This window comes from Oryza sativa, chromosome 1 (assembly GCF_034140825.1).
Source record: "Oryza sativa Japonica Group chromosome 1, ASM3414082v1".
NCBI lineage: Eukaryota > Viridiplantae > Streptophyta > Magnoliopsida > Poales > Poaceae > Oryza > Oryza sativa.
Genome location: NC_089035.1, coordinates 34,272,462 through 34,295,670, shown reverse-complemented (window position 1 = coordinate 34,295,670; position 23,209 = coordinate 34,272,462). Strand labels below are relative to the sequence as shown.

The 23,209-nt window shown below is 44.7% G+C and overlaps 3 protein-coding genes and 2 long non-coding RNA genes across 6 annotated transcripts; 2 read left to right on the top strand and 3 right to left on the bottom strand.

The window, feature by feature from the left end:
* Positions 1 to 759: 759 nt before the first annotated feature.
* LOC107280209 (uncharacterized) lies at positions 760 to 5,288 on the top strand. Of its 2 annotated transcripts, none has more exons than XR_001544055.3 (4): positions 760 to 984; positions 2,844 to 3,089; positions 3,610 to 3,721; positions 4,947 to 5,288. It is a non-coding gene; the product is annotated as an uncharacterized lncRNA (long non-coding RNA). The 2 variants fall into 2 exon arrangements; XR_010738818.1 differs by having other exon boundaries at positions 2,844 to 3,524.
* On the bottom strand, positions 1,067 to 4,548 carry LOC4325626 (subtilisin-like protease SBT3.5). Its single transcript, XM_015772528.3, has 10 exons — positions 4,418 to 4,548; positions 4,237 to 4,328; positions 4,011 to 4,108; positions 3,572 to 3,727; positions 2,820 to 3,445; positions 2,655 to 2,725; positions 2,310 to 2,564; positions 2,097 to 2,214; positions 1,785 to 1,956; positions 1,067 to 1,697 (listed from the first exon to the last, which is right to left on the bottom strand). Exons 1-10 carry the CDS (start codon positions 4,505 to 4,507, stop codon positions 1,156 to 1,158), a joined length of 2,220 nt encoding a protein of 739 aa, XP_015628014.1. The 5' UTR covers positions 4,508 to 4,548; the 3' UTR covers positions 1,067 to 1,155.
* Positions 5,289 to 9,467: 4,179 nt separating the features above from the next.
* Positions 9,468 to 13,997, bottom strand: LOC4325625 (subtilisin-like protease SBT3.8). Its single transcript, XM_015780640.3, has 10 exons — positions 13,917 to 13,997; positions 13,710 to 13,801; positions 13,484 to 13,581; positions 12,914 to 13,069; positions 12,185 to 12,807; positions 11,991 to 12,067; positions 10,746 to 11,000; positions 10,484 to 10,601; positions 10,206 to 10,377; positions 9,468 to 10,117 (listed from the first exon to the last, which is right to left on the bottom strand). Exons 1-10 carry the CDS (start codon positions 13,995 to 13,997, stop codon positions 9,576 to 9,578), a joined length of 2,214 nt encoding a protein of 737 aa, XP_015636126.1. The 3' UTR covers positions 9,468 to 9,575.
* Positions 13,998 to 14,801: 804 nt separating this feature from the next.
* On the top strand, positions 14,802 to 18,558 carry LOC107279871 (uncharacterized). The gene is made up of 7 exons (XR_010740479.1): positions 14,802 to 15,136; positions 17,039 to 17,121; positions 17,204 to 17,248; positions 17,318 to 17,606; positions 17,695 to 17,862; positions 17,954 to 18,052; positions 18,153 to 18,558. It is a non-coding gene; the product is annotated as an uncharacterized lncRNA (long non-coding RNA).
* On the bottom strand, positions 16,791 to 21,280 carry LOC4325624 (subtilisin-like protease SBT3.5). The gene is made up of 10 exons (XM_015766515.3): positions 21,171 to 21,280; positions 20,989 to 21,080; positions 20,725 to 20,822; positions 20,337 to 20,492; positions 18,625 to 19,244; positions 18,461 to 18,531; positions 18,124 to 18,375; positions 17,940 to 18,057; positions 17,665 to 17,836; positions 16,791 to 17,581 (listed from the first exon to the last, which is right to left on the bottom strand). Exons 1-10 carry the CDS (start codon positions 21,258 to 21,260, stop codon positions 17,040 to 17,042), a joined length of 2,211 nt encoding a protein of 736 aa, XP_015622001.1. The 5' UTR covers positions 21,261 to 21,280; the 3' UTR covers positions 16,791 to 17,039.
* Between the last annotated feature and the right edge of the window lie 1,929 nt (positions 21,281 to 23,209).

The window sequence follows — 23,209 nt, the reverse complement described above, 5'->3', positions numbered from 1 at the left end:
CTGATTTTTCTCCTAAATTACTTATTCAAATCATGATTTGATTGTACCATTAAATTCGTTACAATTAAATCTTCAAAGCAAGACCACACATGGATATATTTCGACGAAAAAAATTAGCTTATTATTGAATTATTTTTAAATGTTGCACGATATTCTACCAAGTATATCGGATTTGTTTCACTAAGTAGATCGAAAATGTTTCACTCATTTAAATCGGGTGTTGTTTTACCTTATATAAAAACAATATTTCAGCAAATAGTGAAAGAATATTTCAGTTCACTGCAACATTATATCTGTACACAGTGAAACATTGTTAGTACACTAGGTGAAACATTTTTCGGTGAAATAAAAAATAAACCAAAATTCCTTAATAGGGGTTTCCAAAATATATGAGTTTATTTTGTTGCAATGGAATGTTTCGTTCACTGCAACATTAGATCTATACATAGTGAAACATTGTGAATACACTAGGTGAAATATTTTTGGTGGAATAAAAAATAAATCAAATTCCTTTAAATGAGAGTTTCTAAAATATGTGGGTTTTTTTAAAAGATTATTTTAATTCACTATAACGTTAGATTTATAAATAGTGAAACATTGTATTTACGCTAAGTGAAACATCTTTTGTAAAAAAAAAAAAAAAAGAAACTGTGTGAGTCCAATATATGTGCACGTGGGGGCGGGCATGCGGGGGAGCGCCCGATCTGGCTCCCCGCGCCGGACGCCCGGCTATAATCATTCTCGGCCTTCTACTCCCCTCTCTCTCTCTCTCTAAAAAAGGCCATATGCCGTCCGTCACCGTGCGGCCGGCGGCGGTGGCGGCGGATGGCAAGCAAGACCGGAAAGTGCAAGCGGCACATGCCAACCAGCCGTAGCAAGGCCGCGCCACTTCGTCCCAAGTCAGGTCCCACGGCGACGGGCCGACGGCGGAAGCGGTTTCCGCCCCCACGGCCGCGCCCCTCCCTTCGCCGGCTGCGCCGTCAGGTTCGTTGTTCCACCCATCCATCCATTTGTCTTGTTGGCCACCCCGTTTTATGTCTATAATTCTCAACAAATGCAACTCCTATGAACAATGAAGCAAATTGTTCTTATTGCAAGCGCTATTGGTTTACATGTTTATTACTGAGTATACATTGTCTAGAAATATGTTCATTACTAAGCAACATCAGCGTAGAAGTCTTGAATTGTGATCCGGACAGCAATTGGGATTCTTGCAGTGTGGTGCTCATTGTACCAAGTTAGGCTGCCGAATGTGTAGCCTCCCTGCACTTTCCACAGAGGTGTAATGCAAATCTTGAAGGCATGCACTTTCTTGCTAGCATTGAAGACTAGGACAGGCGGTTCGATAGTCATCTTCACTCCAAGGGGGGATTCTATAGAGGATTGGTAAACCGCATCCACCTCCCCGACATTAGTGACTGCTCGTCGTACGTTTATTGGATGCCTTAGGTCTGGTATAGATATAGAAGGCAGATTCAGGTGATAGGCTGGCAATGTCGTAATGTTACAGATCTCATATTTCTTGATCTGACAAGCGAAGAATTTGTTGTAATCCTTTGGATCGATGTCATAAATTAGGCCAGGATCAGCAGCTCCAATAGGATTTATGTTCCCTCCTCCATAATCGAAAGGGTCAGCAACTTTCCGAGGAAGCGCTTCTGCTAATATCGGCGTGTCATATTCGTCCTTTGTTGATGCTTTTGCATGCAAAAAAGAGTAATTCATGGTTGAGTGGATTTACCTATATAGTTGTTTCATGTGGATAGCACACTCAAGTAATTTACCTGTGGTGACAATTGCTGATTTGAGAGCAGCATGAGACCAATGAGGATGTAGAGCCTTAAGCAATGCCACAACGCCTGCTACATGTGGGGCTGCCATTGATGTCCCTGAGTTAAATACATATGCATCTTCTTTGGCAGCTAAGATGTTGACTCCTGGAGCTGCTATGTCAGGCTGTTAAAGCAGATATAATATGGTTAGGAAATGCTCCTGTGGAATAAAATCATCTTAAGGTGCACGGTATCTGATGTCTGTATAAAGATTTTCCTAACTAAAATAAAGACCAACAGTATGTACTTCCTTTCAGATTGTACCTTAAGAACTGTAGGGTATTTGATGGATGGGCCTCTTGAGGAGAATATTGCCACCTTTGGAGCGGGGACCTGATTTCCTGTAATACTACTTGCTGGCTCAATCTTAACAGTGGGTAATCTGGATAAAAAATAAAGCAAAATTATTTGGGAGTTTAAATAGTTACAGAGAAAATACAGCTAGAGCTTGGTGGGTCGTTAAATATTTATCCATACCTTTCACTGCCTATGTATGTTGCAACTTGATATCCAATCTCATTGTCAACAAAAACACAGGCTATCCCCTTGCAATCTTCTGTGCTCAAAAGAACATCCGTGGTATAAAAAGCGAAGATAAGACCAGACGCCCCACCCTGAATAACGCCTGCAAAGACATCTTTGAAAATTCTTCCTATCGGGCCAAAAGTTAATTCAATGCATAGAACAACTTTTCCATTGATGCTTGTGCCATTTAACGCCTCCCTTGAACAACTGTAGACACAGGCAAAAAGCTTCAACACCTAAACATAAGTTGGTATGTAAATGATGTTAATCAGAAACTGGCATTAACTTTATACATACTTGCCACCATTTACAAGTGATTCAAATCTGCTCTCTGTATCGTTCTTTAACTTGTAATAGAGTGATTGTCCCTGCAAATATAAAAGCATGTACTTTTGAGTGGTAAATTCTTGAGGAAGATTGCATGGAGCAAAGGTTCTAACAGAGATCACGAGTCTCATGTACCACTAATGTTTGCTTGTTTCCCAGGGTGATGGCAGTTGGGAAAGATCGATCAATCTTGCTCGCTGCGACTGTAATGACCCAAGGAGCTGTGTTATAAAGGACTTGAGGTCGAGGGCCTCTATTTCCCCCGGCATAAACAACAGTAATCCCATTCTGGACTGCATGGAGTGCCCCAAATGAATTCTCATCAACACCAAGTGAGAGGGACAGGATATCGACTCCATCATGGATAGCATCATCTAGAGCTGCTAGTACTGCGGCAGTAGCGAGGTATACTCCACCAGCACCACCCTCCTCCCACCCAACCTTATAAACTGCAAGCCGTGCTCGGGGTGCACCACCACGTGCTACCCCAGCTCCTAGGCCATGGAGGTTAACCCCCTCTACTGCCACACCTGCTGCTGTGGATGCTGTGTGTGTTCCATGGCCATTGTTGTCCCGGGCAGACATGTAATTCTTCTTGAAGTTGGCTTTGTCAAGGCCAGCCGCGTAGTACCGTGCACCAATGATTTTCCTGCTGCAATTGGAGGGCCCCCAGGCCTCTCCTAGTTGACAGACGCCCTTCCATCGTGATGGTATTGCATCATATCCGTGGTCATGGAAGCTTTTTGATTCAGGCCAAATACCTGCATCAATAGTATGTGTTGTCCTACTTAATGTACATCCATGTACATGTTCATGCATGAGGAATTTTGGAAGAATTCTGTAGGTCAAGATTTTTACAATTGATTCCATTAAAATGATGGACTTACCAGTGTCAATTATCCCAATAATTATGTCTTCTCCATAGTTGCTCCTTTGCAGAAACTCACTGGGTGGTTCATTTTTAAGCCCGAGGAAATCCCAGCTTCTGGTGGTCATTAGCTCATGCTTCTGATTTGGAGTAATACTGATAACTTCAGGTAATTCTGAACATGAAAAAAAAAAGCATCTCAAAAAATAAAGCACATTAATAAACATGCCATTTCTTTTTGGGGGAGAACGCATTTGCTTTACAGAGGCAGTTTCTGATAGTGAAAGCAGTTTGCAATGGTAAATTGATAAGCACATTAGTGAACATGCCATTTCTTTTTACCATTCAATGCTAGGAATACATCGGAACTGAATCCTCTAGTCATCTATCTTAACTGATAGCAAAAGGCTTTTAACATGAACTATTTACAAATAAAGGTCAGTTAAAAATCCGCCTACCTGCCAGATCCTCAGCTTGGTCTTCTGTTAACATTGCTGCAAAGCCTGAAAAGCCATGCTTGTAGCTGTAGGTGATGGAAGCCTTGGCCTCCTCCTTACTGAAATTCAATTAGTAAATTATCATAACCAATTATAGAGATATTTGATATTGTTAAATCAAGTGGTTCAAAGAAAAGAAATCTCTAGAAACAAACTCGAAAGCCAAAAGAAGAAATTCTGAGGTTACCTTCCAATAATACTGCTGAGCATGTCATGGTGTGAACCAGTCACAAGAGTAGGATCATCATGTTTCTTCTCACCAAGGTAGGCGATGTACAACTACATTTAGAGAGTCACATAAAACATTTTTAGCATTCCAACAGGATCAGTTTTATGAAATGAAATGCAGTTCAGTGTGTCATCCATACTCTGCGAGATCCATGTGCTCTTATTAACATCAGGCAAAAGCTAAATAGGAGGCAAGATGAAAACAGTCGAGAAGAGAAGTGAAAAGCCATGTTGTGATTACTAGTTCGTTTCAGTAGGTGGTGTTATTTATAGTCCATTACCCAATATCTTTAGCTGTCAAGCTAGAATGCATTATTTATTTCAGAAAGAAAGGGCAGAGCTAGGTCCTGTTCGATGAATTCAAAAAACTTCATTGTCAATCACAGTGCAAGATTTTGGATATAATGTTACGCATTGCGGCTAGTTTCCTCATTCCAGTTTAACTGGTATGCCTTGCGGCTGAAGCATGGGTTTGTACCACTGTTCCAACCCCAGCTTATCTTGCAGCATAAGAATTATGGCCTAGAATCTCTATATTTCTGATTTATACGTTGAGAGGATAAAGACGTGTATTGCCGTGCTGTGCAGTGAACAATGGCCTAAAATCTGTATATTTCTGATTTGTATGTTCCTCTCCACATATCTGATTTATATTTCTCTATATTTCAGGATAAGAGTAAGAAGCTATCAGCTCACTGACGAGCAGGGATTTTTTCCAAACAGTTAGTGAGTGTAATCACTTGGTGTGAGCAAATTTCTGCGCCCAGTTACATCATCTGGCATTTCTTCCAAACAGTTAGTCAAAACGTTCCAATCAGCAGGGATTTTCTTGCAAGATACTATCATGCTTATGTGTCATCATTTTTTTCCTTGGCATTTGTTAGACATCATTGTATGGAGTCATGACCCACAGTTTGACTAGTCGAATCCAAGGAATAGTAGGCGTTAATCAAGTGGAGCACAATCTGTTTTCTTGGAAGAGAAGTAGAAGAGGATAAATTGAACCTTGAATGAACTTCTTGAGTGATGATACTTCTCGATGGTAGATTGGTAGGATGAAAGGTTGATCATCCGTCTGTTTTTTTTTTTTTTTTGAACGACTCGCACGAGACGGTGCGAAGTTCTATTGATAGAGCAGGAAAAAATTACAAGATTACAACCCTGGAGGGTCGTAACCAGGAAAAAGGAAAAAAAAACCACCACCCACACATCGACATCACCAACACACCAACCCAGGAGAAGGCTAGCACTGGAACGGCCGCCGCTAAGCGTGACCGACCGCCACTAGACCAACAAAGGGACACAGACGAGATCACCCCCCTAGGGGATGCCAAGACGACGTCTTCAAGAAGAGAAGCGACAGAAAACCGCCGCCGCCATCCGTCGAAGCTCAAAGGAGCCAAGACTGAGCTTTCGCCCGGCAACCACCCTTGAGGGGTGAGACAGCACGACAACGCCCTCAGGCATTGTTGTCGGTCCGGCCGAGGCCAGACTAGGTTTTCACCCGCCGCTCACCACTTGCGAATCCACGGCTGATACACCGATGCTCCACCACCACACAAGCTCTGCCGACATGTGGAACCCCTGCACCGGCGTCCCCCGCCGGCCAGCCTTCGTGCGCCGAAGACCGTGCCACTCCCACCGGCAGCTCCTCCTCACACCTAGGTCGCCTCCTCCACCGCCGGCCGCGCCACTCGCGCCAAACCGGCCTCCTCCACCGGATGCGCCTCTCGCGCCATTTCGGCCTCCCTCCATCGGCCGCGCCTCTCGCGCCAAGCCGGCCTTCATCTCCGCCGCCCGCGCCTCTCGCGCCGAGCCGGCCTCCACTGCCATCGGCTGCGCCTCTCTGCGCCAAGCCGGTCTCCGACCCCTCCACCAAACGACGCCACGCCGGCCAAAAGCAGCCGTCTGCCACGCCCTCGGCTAGCCATCCGAGTCCGCCATGCCTCCGGTGACCGCAGACACGGTCACCGCCACCGCAGCCGCTGCTGCCGAACGCCCAGCCACCTCGCTAGCAACCCGCATCCGCCGACGTCGCCACCGTCCACAGCCACGGCCGCCGTCGCCACTACCACCGATGCCAGCCTCCGCCTCCGCAAACCGTTGCGCCGTCGTCCTTCGCCACCAAGCAGCCAGCTCGACGCCACCGCTGCCAGCCGACGCCGCTGCCAACTGCCACGAGCACCACGGCGGGCACGACCGTCGCCGCCGTCACCAACAGCCGTCTGGCCGGTCAGCCTCCGCTGCGTGCCGGCCAGGCTGCTCCTCCGATCCGCGTTGCCGCGCCGTCGCGGCCGCCGCCGCCGCGAGCTGTTCCGCCGAGTCGCGCCCCCGCTGCCGCGAGCTCGAGGTCGCGCCGCCGTCGCCGCAAGCACGAGGTCGCCCGCCGTCTTGCCGCGCCGCCGTCGTCGGGAGCTCGAGGCCGCCCGCCGACTTGCCGCGTCGCCGTCGCCGCGAGCTCGAGGCCGCCCGCCATCTTACCGCGCCGCCGCCGCCCCTCTCCCGATCTGGCCGGCGGGGGGCCAGATCCTCCAACGGGGAGGCCGGATCCGCGTCCGGCGCGACCGGATCCGCCCCGCCGGCCGCTCCGGCCGCCGTCTTCCGCCGTGCGTGCGTAGCGCCGCCTCCCACGCCGAGGGGGTGCTCCGCCGCCGGCACGTTTTCCCCGCCGCCGCCTTCCCGACCGGCCGCACGGTTTCCGGCGGCGGGCTCCGGCGGCGGCGAGGTGGCTGGAGGCGTTGGGAGGGTGCGGCGCGGGCGGCTAGGGTTTCGCTCCCGAGCCGCCCGCGTGAGAGCGGCGCGAGAGAGTGATTTTTCTTAGTATATCATCCGTCTGTTTTCTCCTTGGACAGTACTGAACATTTGTTTTAGCAAGTGGACAGTGAACGTACCCTTTTCTTTTGTTGGTGAGCGTTTCTGGTACAAGGAAGTTGCACGAAAGAAGCCAATGAGATTTGAAAGGTCGTAGTTACTAGCAACAGCGCTGGTTAGCGTTTTGGTCATTTTAAAACTCTTCAAAGTGGCATTTTAATCAGAAGGCAAAGTACTAAGTGATATTTTATCCAGCGTATTTAGTGAGTGGCTTTTTATCGAAATCAAACGAATAAAGGTGGTGTTTGAATCTTCTGAAGATGAAGATTAAGTGTTTCACGCAAAACGATGTGGTAATAATATGTGATTAATTTAGTTTTAATTATAACAAACTTGAAAAATGATTAATCTGATATTTTAGAACAACTTTCATATAGAAAGTTTTTACACGAAACACACCATTTAGTAGTTTAAAAAACGTATAACTTAAATCCAAAATTTAATTTATCCTTTTAAGTAGATTCGATCGGGGCCGAAGTGGCATTGTCTTGTTTGCATCGACCAGTGCTAGGAAGGCCATAGGGTGGTAGGGGCCCAAGCAGCCGAGTCAGCCTGTTTTTGACGGATCGGGCCCATCCTAACTAACAAGAAGACGAGGCCCAAAAACTAGAATCTACACACCGAGGACACCGAGCCTCCACCGCGGCCGCGGCTGGGGAATTTAACTATTTGCCACTTTTAGATTGGGTAATTATCTAAATACCCCTTTTAGGTTTGCACATTTTTTTTTGCCCCTCTTATGAGATGCTATCTTAACTATTTGCCACTTTTGCTCACGTGGCATGCCAACATGGCAACGGAGAGGAGAAACCGGTGTGGGACCTACTAGTCAGCCTCTCATCTCTCCTTCTTCTCTCCCTTCGATCCGGTGTTGTGCCATCGTGACGAAGCAGTGGCGCCGGGTGAGGAGGAGCAGCGGCAGGCGGGGCTCCTCGTGACGGTGGAGGACGCGGTGGCGCCGGCAGAGGAGGAAGCGTAGCGGCGACGGACGGGCTCCTTGCGGAGGCGGTGAAGGCGGAGTGGCGGCATTGGCGGAGGACACGTAGAATCGGCGGTGGACGAGCTCCTCGCGACCGCCGAGGAGGCGTAGCGGCAGCGCGGCGGAGGAGGAAGCTTAGCGGCGGCAGCGCTGGCAGAGGAGGCGAAGCGGCGGCGGACGGGCCCCTCGCGGCGGCGGCGTTGGCGGAGGAGGCGTAGCGGCACCGGACGGGCCCCTCGTAGCAGCGTCGCCGGCGGAATGGTGGCGCCGGAGGACGCGTAGCATCGGAGGGAGAGAGGAGAGGAGAAGAAGGAGGCTAACTAGTGGGTCCCACACCGGTTTCTTCCCTCCATTGCCATGTTGGCATGCCACTTGGGCAAAAGTGGCAAATAGTTAAGATGGCATCTCATAAGAGGGGAAAAAAATATGTGCAAACAAAAAGGGCATTTGGATAATTGCCCAATCTAAAAGTGGCAAATAGTTAGAGGATCGCCAAACGCCTCTGACCCTTGACCTCCCTTGGCCACCAGCCCACCAGGTTCGCTACCTTCGCCCTGTCCATTATACATGTCTGCTGGAAAAAAAAATGCAAATATCATATTACTCGAACTTGCACGGTGAAGAATTTGGTATAATCCCTTGGGATGCCAGCATCAGCTGCTCCAATCTAGCTATGTGCAACCTCCATAGCCAAATGGATATTGCTTCCGAGGTATTGCCACTTCTGCTAACATTGGCATGTGATTTTCGTGTGATTGGACATCATTCAGAACAAAATGTCTAGATAGTATTTGATGCGAATGCTGTGACACTCAGTTTACACTTTACAGCAACACGAGTCCAATGTGGGTGTAGAGACTAGCAATTCCTAGCAAATTCTTATAGGTAAATCAATTCAGTTTGGTAGTTCGGAACATAATAATCTACTATTGCTTTTAGTAGAGTCTCCAGTGAGGTGTGGAAATCTTGAAAATATGAAAGAACTAACTAGTCGAACAAAGATGCCTCGCGAGACTCAATTTTATAGTTCTGTTTAGTTATCATGCCCTTAGGACTGTTTAGTTATCACGCCCTTAGGCGTAATACTGAGCTGAATCCAGATAAACAGCTTCTCATTTTGGTCTGTGTTCTAGATTGAAGTGAGCAGGATGATTCACAGGACCTCATTATTTCATTTCATAGCCATCCTTCTTTTTTCTGTATTTTCAATGCAGCGAGCACTAAACACTAAATGAAGTTGCCATCCAAATAAATACCGGTAGGATATTCTTATAGATGAATGGCAATAAAAGCTACATAGAATTCATGGTAATACTGTTGTGGCTGATTGATCAAGTAGATATTGAAATTACTTCTGTGGAACAAGGCATTTATTATAGTTTATCCTATTGTTACTAAGAACATTATGATCCTGGTAAAAGAAAGAACATTATGATCCTGCCTGGCTTTTATGCAATGTCTGCGTAGAAATCCTGAATTGTAATCCTGACTGCTATCGGGATTCTCACTGTCTTCTGGCCGTTGTGCCAAGTAAGGCTCCCAAACGTGTAGTCCCCCTGCAGCTTCCATAGAGGTGAAAGCTTTACCTGGAACGTATGAACTTTGTTTGCAGCATTGAACACCAGAACAGGTGGCTCAACATCCATCTTTACGCCAGGTGGGCTCTCGATTGCAGCGTGGTAAACAGCATCAACCTCAGCTACATTTGTGACCGTTCTTGATACGACGACCGGATACCTAAGATCGGGAACTGAGATGGACGGTAGGTTCAGATAATACCCAGGCAACGATGTCGCATTGCACCTTACATATGGCTTTACAGTGCATCCAAAGAATTTGTTGTAATCGCTTGGATCAATGTCGTAAATCAGGCCAGGATCAGCTGCTCTGTTAGGGTTGATGTGCCCGCCTCCATAGTCAAATGGGTCAGCAATCTTCCGAGGCAACCCTTCGGCCAGTATGGGCATGCCACGCTCATCAGTTACAGATGCTTCACCATGCAAATGGAGCATAGGTTAGACAGATGCAGAAATGCCCATAGATGAAGTGAAACATTTTTCCAGAGAAGCTGGCCTCACCTGTGGTGACTATGGCTGATTTTAGTGCAGCAGGTGACCAGCTTGGATGCAGAGCTTTCAGCAGCGCGACAACGCCTGCTACATGCGGAGTAGCCATTGACGTCCCTGAGGCAAATGCGTATGTGCCTTTCACTGCTGCTAAGATGTTGAATCCTGGTGCAGCTATGTCTGGCTGTTAAAGAAGCAAGACTGAAGTTAGATTTCAAATGATTATATGGCTTGTGAGACACCAGTGGAGACGTGGATTTGTGTGTGTGTGTGTGTGGTGGTCTAGGTACCTTGATAATTTCAGGGTAATCAGTTGAAGGGCCTCTTGAAGAGAAATCTGCCACTTTTGGTGCCATTATCTCATTCCCCGTTACGGTGCGTGCTGGATCGATCTTCACAATGGGTGAACTGCTCGGACAACCAGAATTGTGTCATGCCATTGCAAACTATTCAATTGATCCAAATATTGTATCTGTATCTTTCTTAAACTTAAGATCTTAACTTTATATCTTTATTTGAGAGCACGTATGAATTGATCAGGAAGTGTGTTACCTTGCACTGAGTATGTATTTTCCGATCTGTTTCACTGTGTAATAGTCCACAATAACACACGCAATACCGTTGCATCTGGCTGTCGAACTTACAATATCCCACGTATACTGAACGAAAATCATGCCCACCCCTCCGCCTTTCACGACGTTTCCTAGAGCTTCTTGGAAAAGGATAGATGGTTTGTTGAGAGTAAAAGATGCGCACAGCACAATGCTTCCTTTGACATCCGTGCCATTCAGAGCATCCTCTGTGCACCTAATTAACCATAGAAAAGCCAAGTGAAATTGTATCAGCTTCCGAGCTCGTGACATTTTCACAAAGAATTAAGCAGTTTAATTTAACAAGTGACTGCTTAGATATCTAGGGTGACTTTAAACACATAATCTGTGTTTAAATTCTAAATTACTAGACATGAACTTGTGCTGCCACACTTGTTACTTCATATCAATCATGTCCGTACTTACTGCATACTATCTTTTTTTTCCCCGATGTTGACACTAATAGATAAAACTAGTAACTTACTACTCCCTCCGTTTCAGGTTATAAGACATTTTGACTTTGGTCAGAATTAAACTGCTCTAAGTTTGACTAAGTGGTAAATTGGTAAAACAACAGTAGCTATAGACATAATTCTTGATTAAAAAAAGCACAAGATGTCATATGTGACCTTTGCATAGTAACTTACTACTCCCTCCGTTTCAAGTTATAAGACGTTTTGATTTTGGTCAGAATTAAACTGCTCTAAGTTTGACTAAGTTTATAGAAAATAATAATAATAATTTCAACTCAAGACAAATATATCATAAAAATATATTCAATTATAAATTTAATTTAACTAATTTGGTGTTGTAAATATTACTATATTTATCTATAAAATTTGGTCTTTAAATAGTTTGACTTTGACCAACACGATTTATAACCTGAAATGGAACGGACGGAATACTCTACAACCAGAAGTGTGGTAGTACATAATACATTACTGTTTTTGCTACTCGAGGAGCAGGTCAACGTACAAGAAGTAAAGAAAAACTCTACCACAACCAGAGCGAACAACAAGGAGCGAGCGAGGCCAGATGCGACTGCGCTTCACGTGAGAACGACGACGCAAAAGAAAACGTGAATCTCAATGCAAAATCTAACCGTTAAAAATTCAAGTGATTCTGAGGGAAAAAATGTTGATAAACATATAGCAAAACCGTACTCCACATTTTTTTTGGGAGAAAAGGAAAGACTTTAATTATTTACCTGCCTCCAACTCCAACGACAAGGCGTCTGAAACCGCTGAGCGATGAGTTCTTCCCTTGAGAGTAGAGAGATTGTCCCTGAAAATGGGAAGATTTGATATGCATCAGCAGAGTACATATAATCAACGCATGCACGGCACACTCTTGTTCTTCGTGGCACGGCGTTTTGAACTTCGAAGTTTGAACGTAGCGTACCACTATCTGTCGCTTGTCACCCAACGTGATCACCGTCGGGAAGGACCGATCGATCTTGCTCGCCGCGACGGTGATGACCCAAGGGGCAGTGTTCTGAACCACCTGAGGCGCAGGCCCAAGGTTCATGGCGGCGTAAACCACGGTGATCCCCTTCTGGACGGCGTGCTGCGCGCCGAAGGAGTTCTCCAGGGTCCCCAGGGAGAGCGACAGCACGTCCACGCCGTCGTGGATCGCGTCGTCGATGGCGGCCAGCACGGTGGCGGTGCTCCCGGACCCCGCGCCGCTGCCGCTGCCCCACATGGACTTGTACACGGCGATGCGAGCCCTGGGCGCGCCGCCGCGGGCGGCGCCCTCGCCCAGGCCGTGGAAGCTGACCGCCTCCACGACGGAGCCCGCCGCGGTGGACGCCGTGTGCGTGCCATGGCCGTTCGCGTCGCGGGGCGAGAGGTAGTCGATCTTGAGGTCGTCCTCGTCCACCCCGGCGTGGTAGAACCGCGCGCCGATGATCTTGCGGCTGCAGTTGTTGCTGCCCCATCCTTCGCCGACCTGGCACACGCCTTTCCACCGTGCCGGCACCGGCCCGTAACCTTCGTCGCTGAAGCTTCTCGACTCCGGCCATATACCTGTAGTACGCGAAAGCTTTGACGCGAAATTAATGCATCTGCACAGATCATTTAATTTGTTCATTGAGTAAGATCATGCAGTAATCGACTTTTATCAAATTCTAACCAGTGTCAACAATGCCAATGATTATCTCCTCGCCGTAGTTGGTTCGCTGGAGCAGTTCAGTGGGCATTCTGTAGTTCAGTCCAAGCATGTCCCAGCTCCGAGTGGTCGCCGTCGTATACGTTTTGCTTGGTTCCACACTAAGGACTTCCGGAAATTCTGTAAAAGAATGCGAATTAATATGACAATATATATAACCAGGGGCTATATCCCATTAGGTCTTGTTCTATTAATCCCTAGGAGAAAGCCCTAATGAGAAAAAGAACTCCAAAAGTTAAAATATACTCCATCCGTTTCACAATGTAAGTCATTCTAGCATTTTCCACATTCATATTGATGTTAATGAATCTAGATAGATATATATGTATAGATTCATTTCCACATTCATATTGATGTTAATGAATCTAGATAGATATATATGTATAGATTCATTAACATCAATATAAATGTAGAAAATGTTAGAATGACTTACATTGTGAAACAGAGGGAGTACATGAATTGACCAAATCAGTTATTAACAAAGGCATTGTTAGCAATTGAAAAACACACAGGGTTAGATGACAAAACCCTGACCTGCAAGTTGCTTTGCTTGATCTTCAGTAAGCATCACGGCGAAGCCTGAGAAACCATGCTTGTAGTTGTGGATGATAGAGGCCAAAGAATCTTCCTTGCTAAAAAGTTTACGAATACACATACTTAACTAATTCGTCGACGGCGAAGCACATTATAAAATAACCGTAGATAAATCAAAGTGATCATACAAATTAAGCATGGTTAAACTGACAATGGGTACGCATACCTTCCAAGAACAGTGGTGAGCATATCATGGTGTGAAGCGATGACATCGTCGGGGTGGCTGTGTTTTACATCACCGAGATATGCTATGTAAAGCTAGAGGTGCAGGCGGTTAATTAGCGACATGTCTGAACTAGTTATGTACTCCTTAATTTAAACAGTACTGTGTAATTCAAGCATACAATGAGCATGCACGCTTAGTTATAACTACCTTACGAGATCCGTGTGCTCTGAACAACAATGTGCAAAAGTAAAGTAGTAGAATTGCACGAGAAGAAGAATATAATCCCATTTCGCATATACTAGAGTGACTCTACTCTACTCTCACAGGCTCTTCACCATTTCGTGCAATCTCGTCGACTAGTATTTGTAGGTGTCTGGAGGTTGAGTTCTTCCCCGAGTGCACCTGTTATTTTCCCGTTCTCTTGTTCTTTCCATTTGATTAGCTTCATAGATACGGTAATTTCAAAGTTTACATTTGGGTTTGTTTGTCGTTCATGTGACGAGCGCATCCGTTTTCCTTAGACCGGTTCATGTAACTGTAACTACGCTGACTTATTGCTGGAGTATTCTTTTTTTTTTCCCTGATTACATATGGTTGGAGCACCCATGCTGAAGCTCAGTTGGCTATGTTACTTATGATCAATCAATTTCTCAACCATATGTAAGATCCTTAATTAAAGAAACAAGCATATGCATCATCCATCTCCTTATCGCGACCATGTCCTGCAACGGAAAGTAGCTGTCAACTTACGTGCTCTTTCCTTTGAAGTGGTAAAAGGGTTTAATCTTTTGTTTTAGATGTGAGAGTGTTGAATCAGAACTTACTGATTGCATGAAGATTTAAAGGGTTGAATCAGTAATTAGTGATTTCATTCTCAGGTTTACATCGTAGTGTCTAACTAGGAATCTACTGGGATCATCTTAAGCGGCATCGCTGAATACGGCTGAATGGCTCAGGCCTTTCGTGGCTCGGCCCAGTTAATCTGGACAGGGTCCAGTTATTCAAGGGCCCTATTAGGTCCACTTCGGAGCACAAGGCCCATTTTGTGCTTCGAGGCCAGAAAGAAGGCATCCCATATCCGACTCTCTCTCCATGTACAGGATCGTCGAATCCAACACCGGCACGGCGGCGCCGCCGTGCGGCGAGCCAACTCTGGCCAGCAGTCGTCGCCTCGGTCATCGTCGGCGGGCGGCCGCCGGCAAATGCTGTCCCCAAGTTCCCAGCGTCTGAGCCGGCCAAGCCGATGATGAAGGAGGTAGCAACGAAAAAGCCCCACCCCCCCCCCCCCCCCCCCGCCGCTAGGAGCTAGCTCCGCACACGCACCGAGGCGTCGCCCGCCGGATGCTGCCGGGCGACCCGAGTTCGTCCCTCCTCTGCCGGTTTCGTCTCCCTCGGCGGCCGTCCCAATTGACGGCGAGTGAAGAAAGGTAATCCTCACAAGCACAGAACGACTCTTATCCTCTTCTACGGGCACAAACACGCGGTGTTCAGATCGTTTCTCCCTCTCGGATTTGCCTCTTATTTTGCAATTTTCACGGACATTCGGGCTATGCTACATCAGCGGTAGAAATTATGAGCCGTAATCTGTACAGCATTTGAGATCCTCACTGTATGGTGCGGCTATCCTTCCAAGTAAGGCAATCTTCTTGCCTTCTTTTTTTTTTAAAAAAAAAAAATGTAGCCCCCTTCATTGCCGTACATGTGATAGTCTAACTATGAACAGATGGATCGATGCCGATTTTGATTCCTGGTGAGCACTGGATCTTGGACTCATGGAGTGGCACACTGCCTCGAGTATGCTCAATCACATTAGCGAGTTCTTGTTGCACTTCAATTGGATAATCAGAGATAGATATAGAGGGCAGGATTAGTGGCGAGCTGATAAATTGGTTACGAAGAGTGTAAGGTCATTGTTTATATCTGTGCACGTTTTTCTCCAACCCATCAATGTACAATTTATAGAGGCAAGTTTCTCTGCTGGGCATCTTGAGAATTGACAGAAACATGACATACAAATGGAAGAAGACAGTTATGTTGGATGAGTTATCTTTTTCCCCAAAATTTTGAAAGCTACTCCGTATTTGCCTGTCAATATCCATTGTAGTAGTTAGCTGATGATATGCTGCGATCTTCCTATGTTAGACTTTAGCACCACCAGGCCCCTGTTGGTTTCTCTTTAAAATATTTTGACTGAGATGAAACTGTATTATTTTACATCAATGCATTTGTTTCGCTATTGAAATACGTAGTAAACCAGATAATACTCAGATAAATTTGTAAGACTTCTATTTTATTTTGTTTTTCATTTTAATGATCAGTTCTAAGCTACACAGATAATACTCAGATAACAACACAATGTGCAAATAGTCCATCTCCAGAAGTTTTGACTCGTCCCGTTTGAACAAGCGATGCTATCCTTTGTTCGTAAGTCATGTGTTTGTTGGTGTACAGGTCATGTGTAACCATTTGTGGATTATTAATTCCATTATGACCAATGTTGTTCCACATGCACATAGACCTTTTCTTTCCCTTGCTCGTCAAAATACATCATACTATGAGTTCATCTTGGATACTCTGTAGTTTGTACTAATCATCTGGATTTTCTTAGCTTGCATGACATTGACTCTTTGTATGATAACTAAATTTAACATGGGAAGGGATATAACATGAACAGAAGATTTTGTTGGAGTTTTTTGTCCTAAAAAGTAGTCGTGTGCTTTGATGAGAAGTAACCTGTGCACTCTTACTGTCGCAACTTGTTGACATGGGCAAACCAAAACGTGAATAAATGTCTGATAGGTGGAGTCAGGCTATAGAACTTTACACAATACGGGGGTGCCATTTTCCTTACCTTCTTTTCTACAGAGTAGCTAACAGATCAAATACCTGGAATTTCCATCAAGTAAAATCGTGTGTGGGACTGACTTCTGATTGCAAATGAACTTGCAAAGCATGTTTTGAGTGTCATCTTGTGACTTTTTACCACCCCTCTTTGTCATTGCAGGTAAGCATTGTGACTTTAATCAGTGTCATACCGCGTTAGGTGGGAGGAAAAACTACATGATATTTTAAGACATGGCATGACATAGACCTGAACATTTTTGTATTTCTGTAACCAACATGGTATGAAATTGACCATCCATCGAAGTGATAATCAGATACGTGATAGAAATGAAATACATTGACCAGTCAACATTGGCCGGTCATTAACTCATTATTCTGGTGATAAGTATTTACAAGCAACCATATCTCTGTGGAAATTGGTATATCCTGTATTTTGCTCTATTGCCTCTAAGAGCACTGTGTTATTGCCTGCATGTTTTGCCCAGGTTATGCAACATCTGCATAGAAATCTTGGATGGTGATCTGGACTGCTATTGGAATTCTCACTGACTTGTTGTCATTGTGCCAAGTAAGGCTGCCAAATGTATAGTCCCCTTGCAATTTCCATAGAGGTGAAAAACTAACCTTGAAGGTGTGAACTTTGTTTGCAGCATCGAAGACAAGAACAGATGGCTCAACAACCATTTTAACTCCAGGTGGGCACTGGATTTCAGCGTGGTAAACTGCATTAACCTCACCTACATTTCTAACTGTTCTAGATACAGTTGTTGGATCCCTGAGATCAGGAACAGCGATTGATGGTAGGTTCAGGTGATACCTAGGTAGCATTGTTGCATTGCAGCTGGCAGATGTCTTGATGGTGCACGCAAAGAACTTGTTGTAATCTGTTGGGTCGATGTCATAAATGAGGCCAGGATCAGCTGCCCTGTTTGGGTTAATGTTTCCACTTCCGTAGTCAAACGGATCAGCGATCTTCCGAGGCACTCCTTCTGCCAGTATTGGCATGCCTCGTTCATCAGTTACAGACGCTTCAGTATGCAAAATGAAACATGGGTAAGATTGCAGAAAATCACAGGAACGATTTAGAGGTTGGGGTATTGAATTTCTGTACCAGTAGTAACAACTGCCGATTTTATTGCAGCTGGAGACCAGTCTGGATGGAGAGCTTTCAGCAGCGCAACAATGCCTGCAACATGTGGCGTTGCCATTGATGTTCCTGACTCAAGTTTGTATCCGTCTTTCACGGCTGCTAAAATGTTGGATCCTGGTGCAGCTACATCAGGCTGTTACAGAAGCAACCAGACCGCTGGTAAGATGAAGAAATTCCCCGGCTTTCATCGGATGAACCTCTAGCGCCTAGCTGAGTGCTAAGTTGGAGTTAGCTACCTTAATAATATCAGGGTAATCAACTGATGGACCTCTCGAGGAGAATGCTGCCACTTTTGGTGCCAGTATCCCTTCACCCGTGACAGTGCGTGGTGGTTCGATCTTTGCCACTGGTGAGCTGCTTAAATACGATAATAGTTTAGGAAGTGTTGAACTCATTAGAGAAGTTTGCAATTTGTTTTACCTTGTGCCGCTGATGTATGAGCTGATCAGTTGTGCAGTGTCAAGGTCCACAAGAACACAGGCAGTGCCGTTGCAGTTTTTTGTGACGTCCAGGATGTCAGTTGTGTATTGAGCGAAGATTAGACCTGAACCCCCAGCATCCAAGACGTTTTTCAATGCTACCGGGAAAAGCATAAGCGGTGGTATCCCGAGGGAGGTGCACAGCACAACTCTTCCCTTTATGTCCGTGCCGTTCAGATCATTATCGGTGCATCTATCCACACAAGAAAACGAACAGCTCATTAGCTTCTTATAAATTAAGCAGAAAAAAATATTGGCAAAGGCATTTTTTTTCATACAGGCCTCCATCTACTAGAAGTTTGAAGGTGCTTCCTGATGAGTTCTTCCCTTCGCTGTACATGGACTGTCCCTGCAAAATAGCCAGAGTTTCGCACAAGATCAGCCGTTGAGCAGTTGAGCACACACCATGAGGTGATAAATGGTTCGCATTTGCGCCTCCTACCACTATCTGAGTCTTGTCCCCCAGAGTGATCACGGTCGGGAAAGACCGATCGATCTTGCTTGCTGCGACTGTGATGACCCATGGAGCCGTGTTCCCAACCACCTGCGGCACAGGTCCAGAGTTCCCTGCGGCGTACACGACGGTGATCCCCTTCTGGACGGCGTGCAGCGCGCCGAACGAGTTCTCCTGAACCTCGAGGGACAGGGATAGCACGTCCACGCCGTCGTGCATGGCGTCGTCGATGGCGGCGAGCACGGTGGCGGAGTTCCCTGACCCGGCGCCGCCCCTGCCCCAGACGGACTTGTACACCGCGATGCGCGCCCGGGGCGCGCCGCCGCGGGCGGTGCCCGCGGCCAGCCCGTGGAAGCTGACCGCCTCCACGACGGAGCCCGCCGCGGTGGACGCCGTGTGCGTGCCGTGGCCGTTCGCGTCGCGGGGCGAGAGGTAGTCGATCTTGAGGTCGTCCTCGTCCACCCCGGCGTGGTAGAACCGCGCGCCGATGATCTTGCGGCTGCAGTTGTTGCTGCCCCATCCTTCTCCGACCTGGCACACGCCCTTCCACCGTGCCGGCACCGGCCCGTATCCTTCGTCGCTGAAACTTCTTGACTCCGGCCATATCCCTGTGGCAAGTGCATCCTATCTTACTATAAAGTTATCCCCCACTAACTTCTTAAACTTGACATGCAAAGATGCCATATCATCATCTACTAACAAGATGTCACATCATCATCCAACAACAATCATTACATTTAAACATCATGCAAATATACTATATCTTTATAGTTTTTATAATTTAAGAGTTTTTCAAATACAAACATGTTAAATTATCATCCAATATAATTCACATAATGTTTCAATGTATATCTTTATTATCTTTTATGACATCCTATATACTTATATAGTTTATCCTCACTTAGTAATTGTTTAAATGATTAAGAGTAAATTTCACAAAACTACAGGTATTTTGACTAAATTATCACAAAACTACAGATTTAAGGAGTTGTATCACAAAACTACACATTTAGCACCAAATTTATCACAAAACTACAGATTTTAGGTTAAGTATCACAAAAATGCATATTTAATATTGAACTTATCACAAAACTACAACTTTTGTAGTTTAAATCCCTAGCACTATTGTTATGGTGGAGCTATAAGCATTATTACTTTGTGATTAAATTGGTTTTAAACCTATAGTTTTATGATAATTTAGTTACCAAACATGTAGTTTTGTGACACTTCATCTTAAATGTGTAGTTTTGTGATATACTGAGTTAAAACTGTAGTTTTGTGATAATTTAGCCATAGTATCTGTAGTTTTGTGAAATTTACTCAATGATTAATCTATGGTTCAAATTATCTTTCTCCTTTTTTCCTCGAATTAAGTCATATCACAACCTTTAAATGATTAATCTACGGTCCAAACTATCTCCCTACTTTTCTTTTTCCATAAAGTCATACCAGCTTACTTTTTACGTTTGAATCATCATTCTACATACTATTTAAATTTAAATTATCATAAACCATATTAATTTACTTAATCTGATATTATCTAACTATCTTACACATTATTTTTTATTGTTATCATACTAAATTCCCGCAACAATGCGCGGGGTTTCACCTAGTTTATTTACTAGATTGCACCAGAAATGGCGCCACCATAAACGTTTAAACCTCGCAAAAAAAAATTAAAACATGCCCCCTAGACTAACCGGTGTCAATAATCCCGATGATTATCTCTTGTCCGTGGTTGCTCCTTCTGAGTAATTCACTGGGCTTTTGGTAATCCAGCCCCAGGAAGTCCCAGCTCCGTGTGGTCGCCGTCCTGTACCTCCTGCTTCGCTGAACGCTGATGACTTCTGGTAACTCTGGAGATACAATGTACATCAAGCAAACCGCACATCAGAATCAGAATTTGTGTGAAGTATCTATGATTGGTGTGCAGACCAAGATTATCCTGATCCTCTACCATAATGGCACTACCATTACAATCACTAACATGTGGGTTCTACCCTCCTATTATTCCACACATCAGTGTCTATAATGGTAGTATCATTATGGTAGAGGATGTGAACCTAATTCTAGGTAGGATTAACTGACCTGCAAGCTGTTCTGCCTGCTCAGCTGTCAGCATGGCAGCAAAGCCTGAGAACCCATGCTTGTAGTTATAGATGATGGAAGATAAGGATTCGTCTTTACTGAAAGTTCAACATTTGGTTGGCAAGAATTCAAGAAACGGTTTGTTATGCACTTGAATTTGAAAGTACATATGGTTCGCCAAGGAACCGTTTGTGCAAAACCAGAAAGGTGAAAGGGTGCAAAATATGAAGTAATTAAATTGAGTAACTGACGGAGCTAGGTCACCTTCCAAGAACACTCGAGAGCGTATCATGGTGAGAAGCAACAACGTCGTCTGGGCGTGCATGCTTTCTGTCACCGAGATACGCTATGTACAGCTATAACAGAGGGCATTGAGACATTTCTGAGTGAGTTAAATTATCTCGAGTGAGAAACAATTCTTGAAGAAGGCATGCTAAGTTGCTAACCTTGCGTGATCCATGCGCTCTGATGAACAGCATCCAAAAACAAAGTAGCAGCAATGAAACCAAACGGTGCTGACAAGAATGGACTTCCATTTTTATTTTCTTTAGGTAGTGAGTGACTGTGAAGCGAAAAGGCCAACTTATAGATGCCCGAATTGAAGGTGTCATATTCTTCGGGTCAACAAAGTTTTTTTTTTTCTCAAGCGCCTCTTTTCTTTTAAATTTTCTAACTCAATCTCCCTATAATCTTCCTTTCACATCTTATAATAACTTGCAAGGCCTTGCAAACACCGTATGGTGCTGAGAATTTCCAACTTGCAGTATTTCTGATGACCGAGTCTACTCTCTTGGTCTTCTAATCATTTTGCACCTTCAAGCTTCAAGGCTACAATGCATATTCCTTTTGAAAAAGGCAAAATGTGGCTTAGCTTGTGGATACCTGAAAAACATGTTTATTTTTCCCGTAGACAGAGCACCCACTATTTTATTATTATTATTTAAACTATTTTGGAGAGAGAAATTCATAAAATGACCATAATGCCCTTAAACCAAACCCGTTCCTCATTCGACTAGACCACCTCACGCCCTTCGTATCAAAACCCAAACCCTAGACACGTGGCGATAGAAGCGGTGGTAGCAACTCCATCAGCAGTATACCCCCCGCGAAGGTGGTTGCGTGTTGTAGCGGGTTGGCTCTCTTGCTTTTGAGCTTCCCTATGCAGTCATTGCCCCAACTCCTTATGGCTTTGGTTGAAGAGGGGACACATAGCTCCTCATGGCTTTGGTTAAAGAGGAACACATGGTGGATGCGTCAATGTCTAGCCGACACCACCATCTCCACATGACTACTAGGTTTCACATCGTGCTCGCTAAGAGCCAGTACTATAAGTCTCTTATCACTAGCCAAAGATACCGTGTAGACTCATACGATGATGTGGCGCAGAGAATAGAAGATAGGAGAGAGGACGAGCCACTTCTCATGTAAGGAGCAATCTCTAGACAAATTTCAAGAAATAAGAGAAAGAGAGTAGTGGATTGGTAGTGAGTGTACTAGGGTTAGTGTAAATTGAGGCAATCTATTATATATGTTAGTTCTAAATTAATGAGTAGATAATGTTGACAAAATTAGAGGTGAGTATTATCTTTATTATAAAACTTGCTTTGAGTACACGCTAATAAGCTCATAGATATTGGCTCCATCCGCACTATCGAGGATGAGGACCACATCGTGGATTTTTGGCTGCCACGTATACATAGCCAGATTGGCAACACACACGGTAGGAGGCCTCAAGCATAAGGAATGTCGCGTCCACCAAATGATACTCAACAACTAATGTTAGTGCCACTTGCTCTTGGTAATGGGGATGACCGATTGCAAGAGGAGGTTGCTCGCTATGGCTATCATGCCAGTAGCCGTTTGGCATGCCCATTGGATCTAGATGTCTGCACCGACACATATGTCATTTCCTCTTCTTAAAGCAAGTTTAATAGTAGGTTATAACCAACTATATAAGCTTATGTGAATGAGAGAATAAGAAAAATAGGAAGTGTTAGGTTTCATACAAGAGCTATCTTTTCATATTGTCCAAAGTAAATACATTAAATACATACTCCATTCATCTTAAAATATAAACACTTCTAGAATAACGCTAAATCAAACTTTTTAACTTTAACTATTAACAACTAAAAAATAAAAACTATCAATCACGTAAGAATAATGTTGTTTGATTTATTATTAAAAAACTATCATACTATGCAACTGTTTTTAAAAAAAATATCTTATTTTTTAAATATTTTTAGTCAAATTAGTATCTCAATGATCGTGTCGAAGTTCAAAAATGTTTATATTTTGATATGGACGGAGTAGGTGAGAGGAAGAGATTTGAGAAGAAAATTAGAGATAACTTTTTCAAGTGTCCAAGAGGAAACAATTTATCTGTTATAAAAAAAACGACGAAATGCATTTCCGTGAACACAATTTAGAAGACGGTTCAGCTGTCCAATTCCTGGACGTGACAATATGAAACAGATCATGATTCATG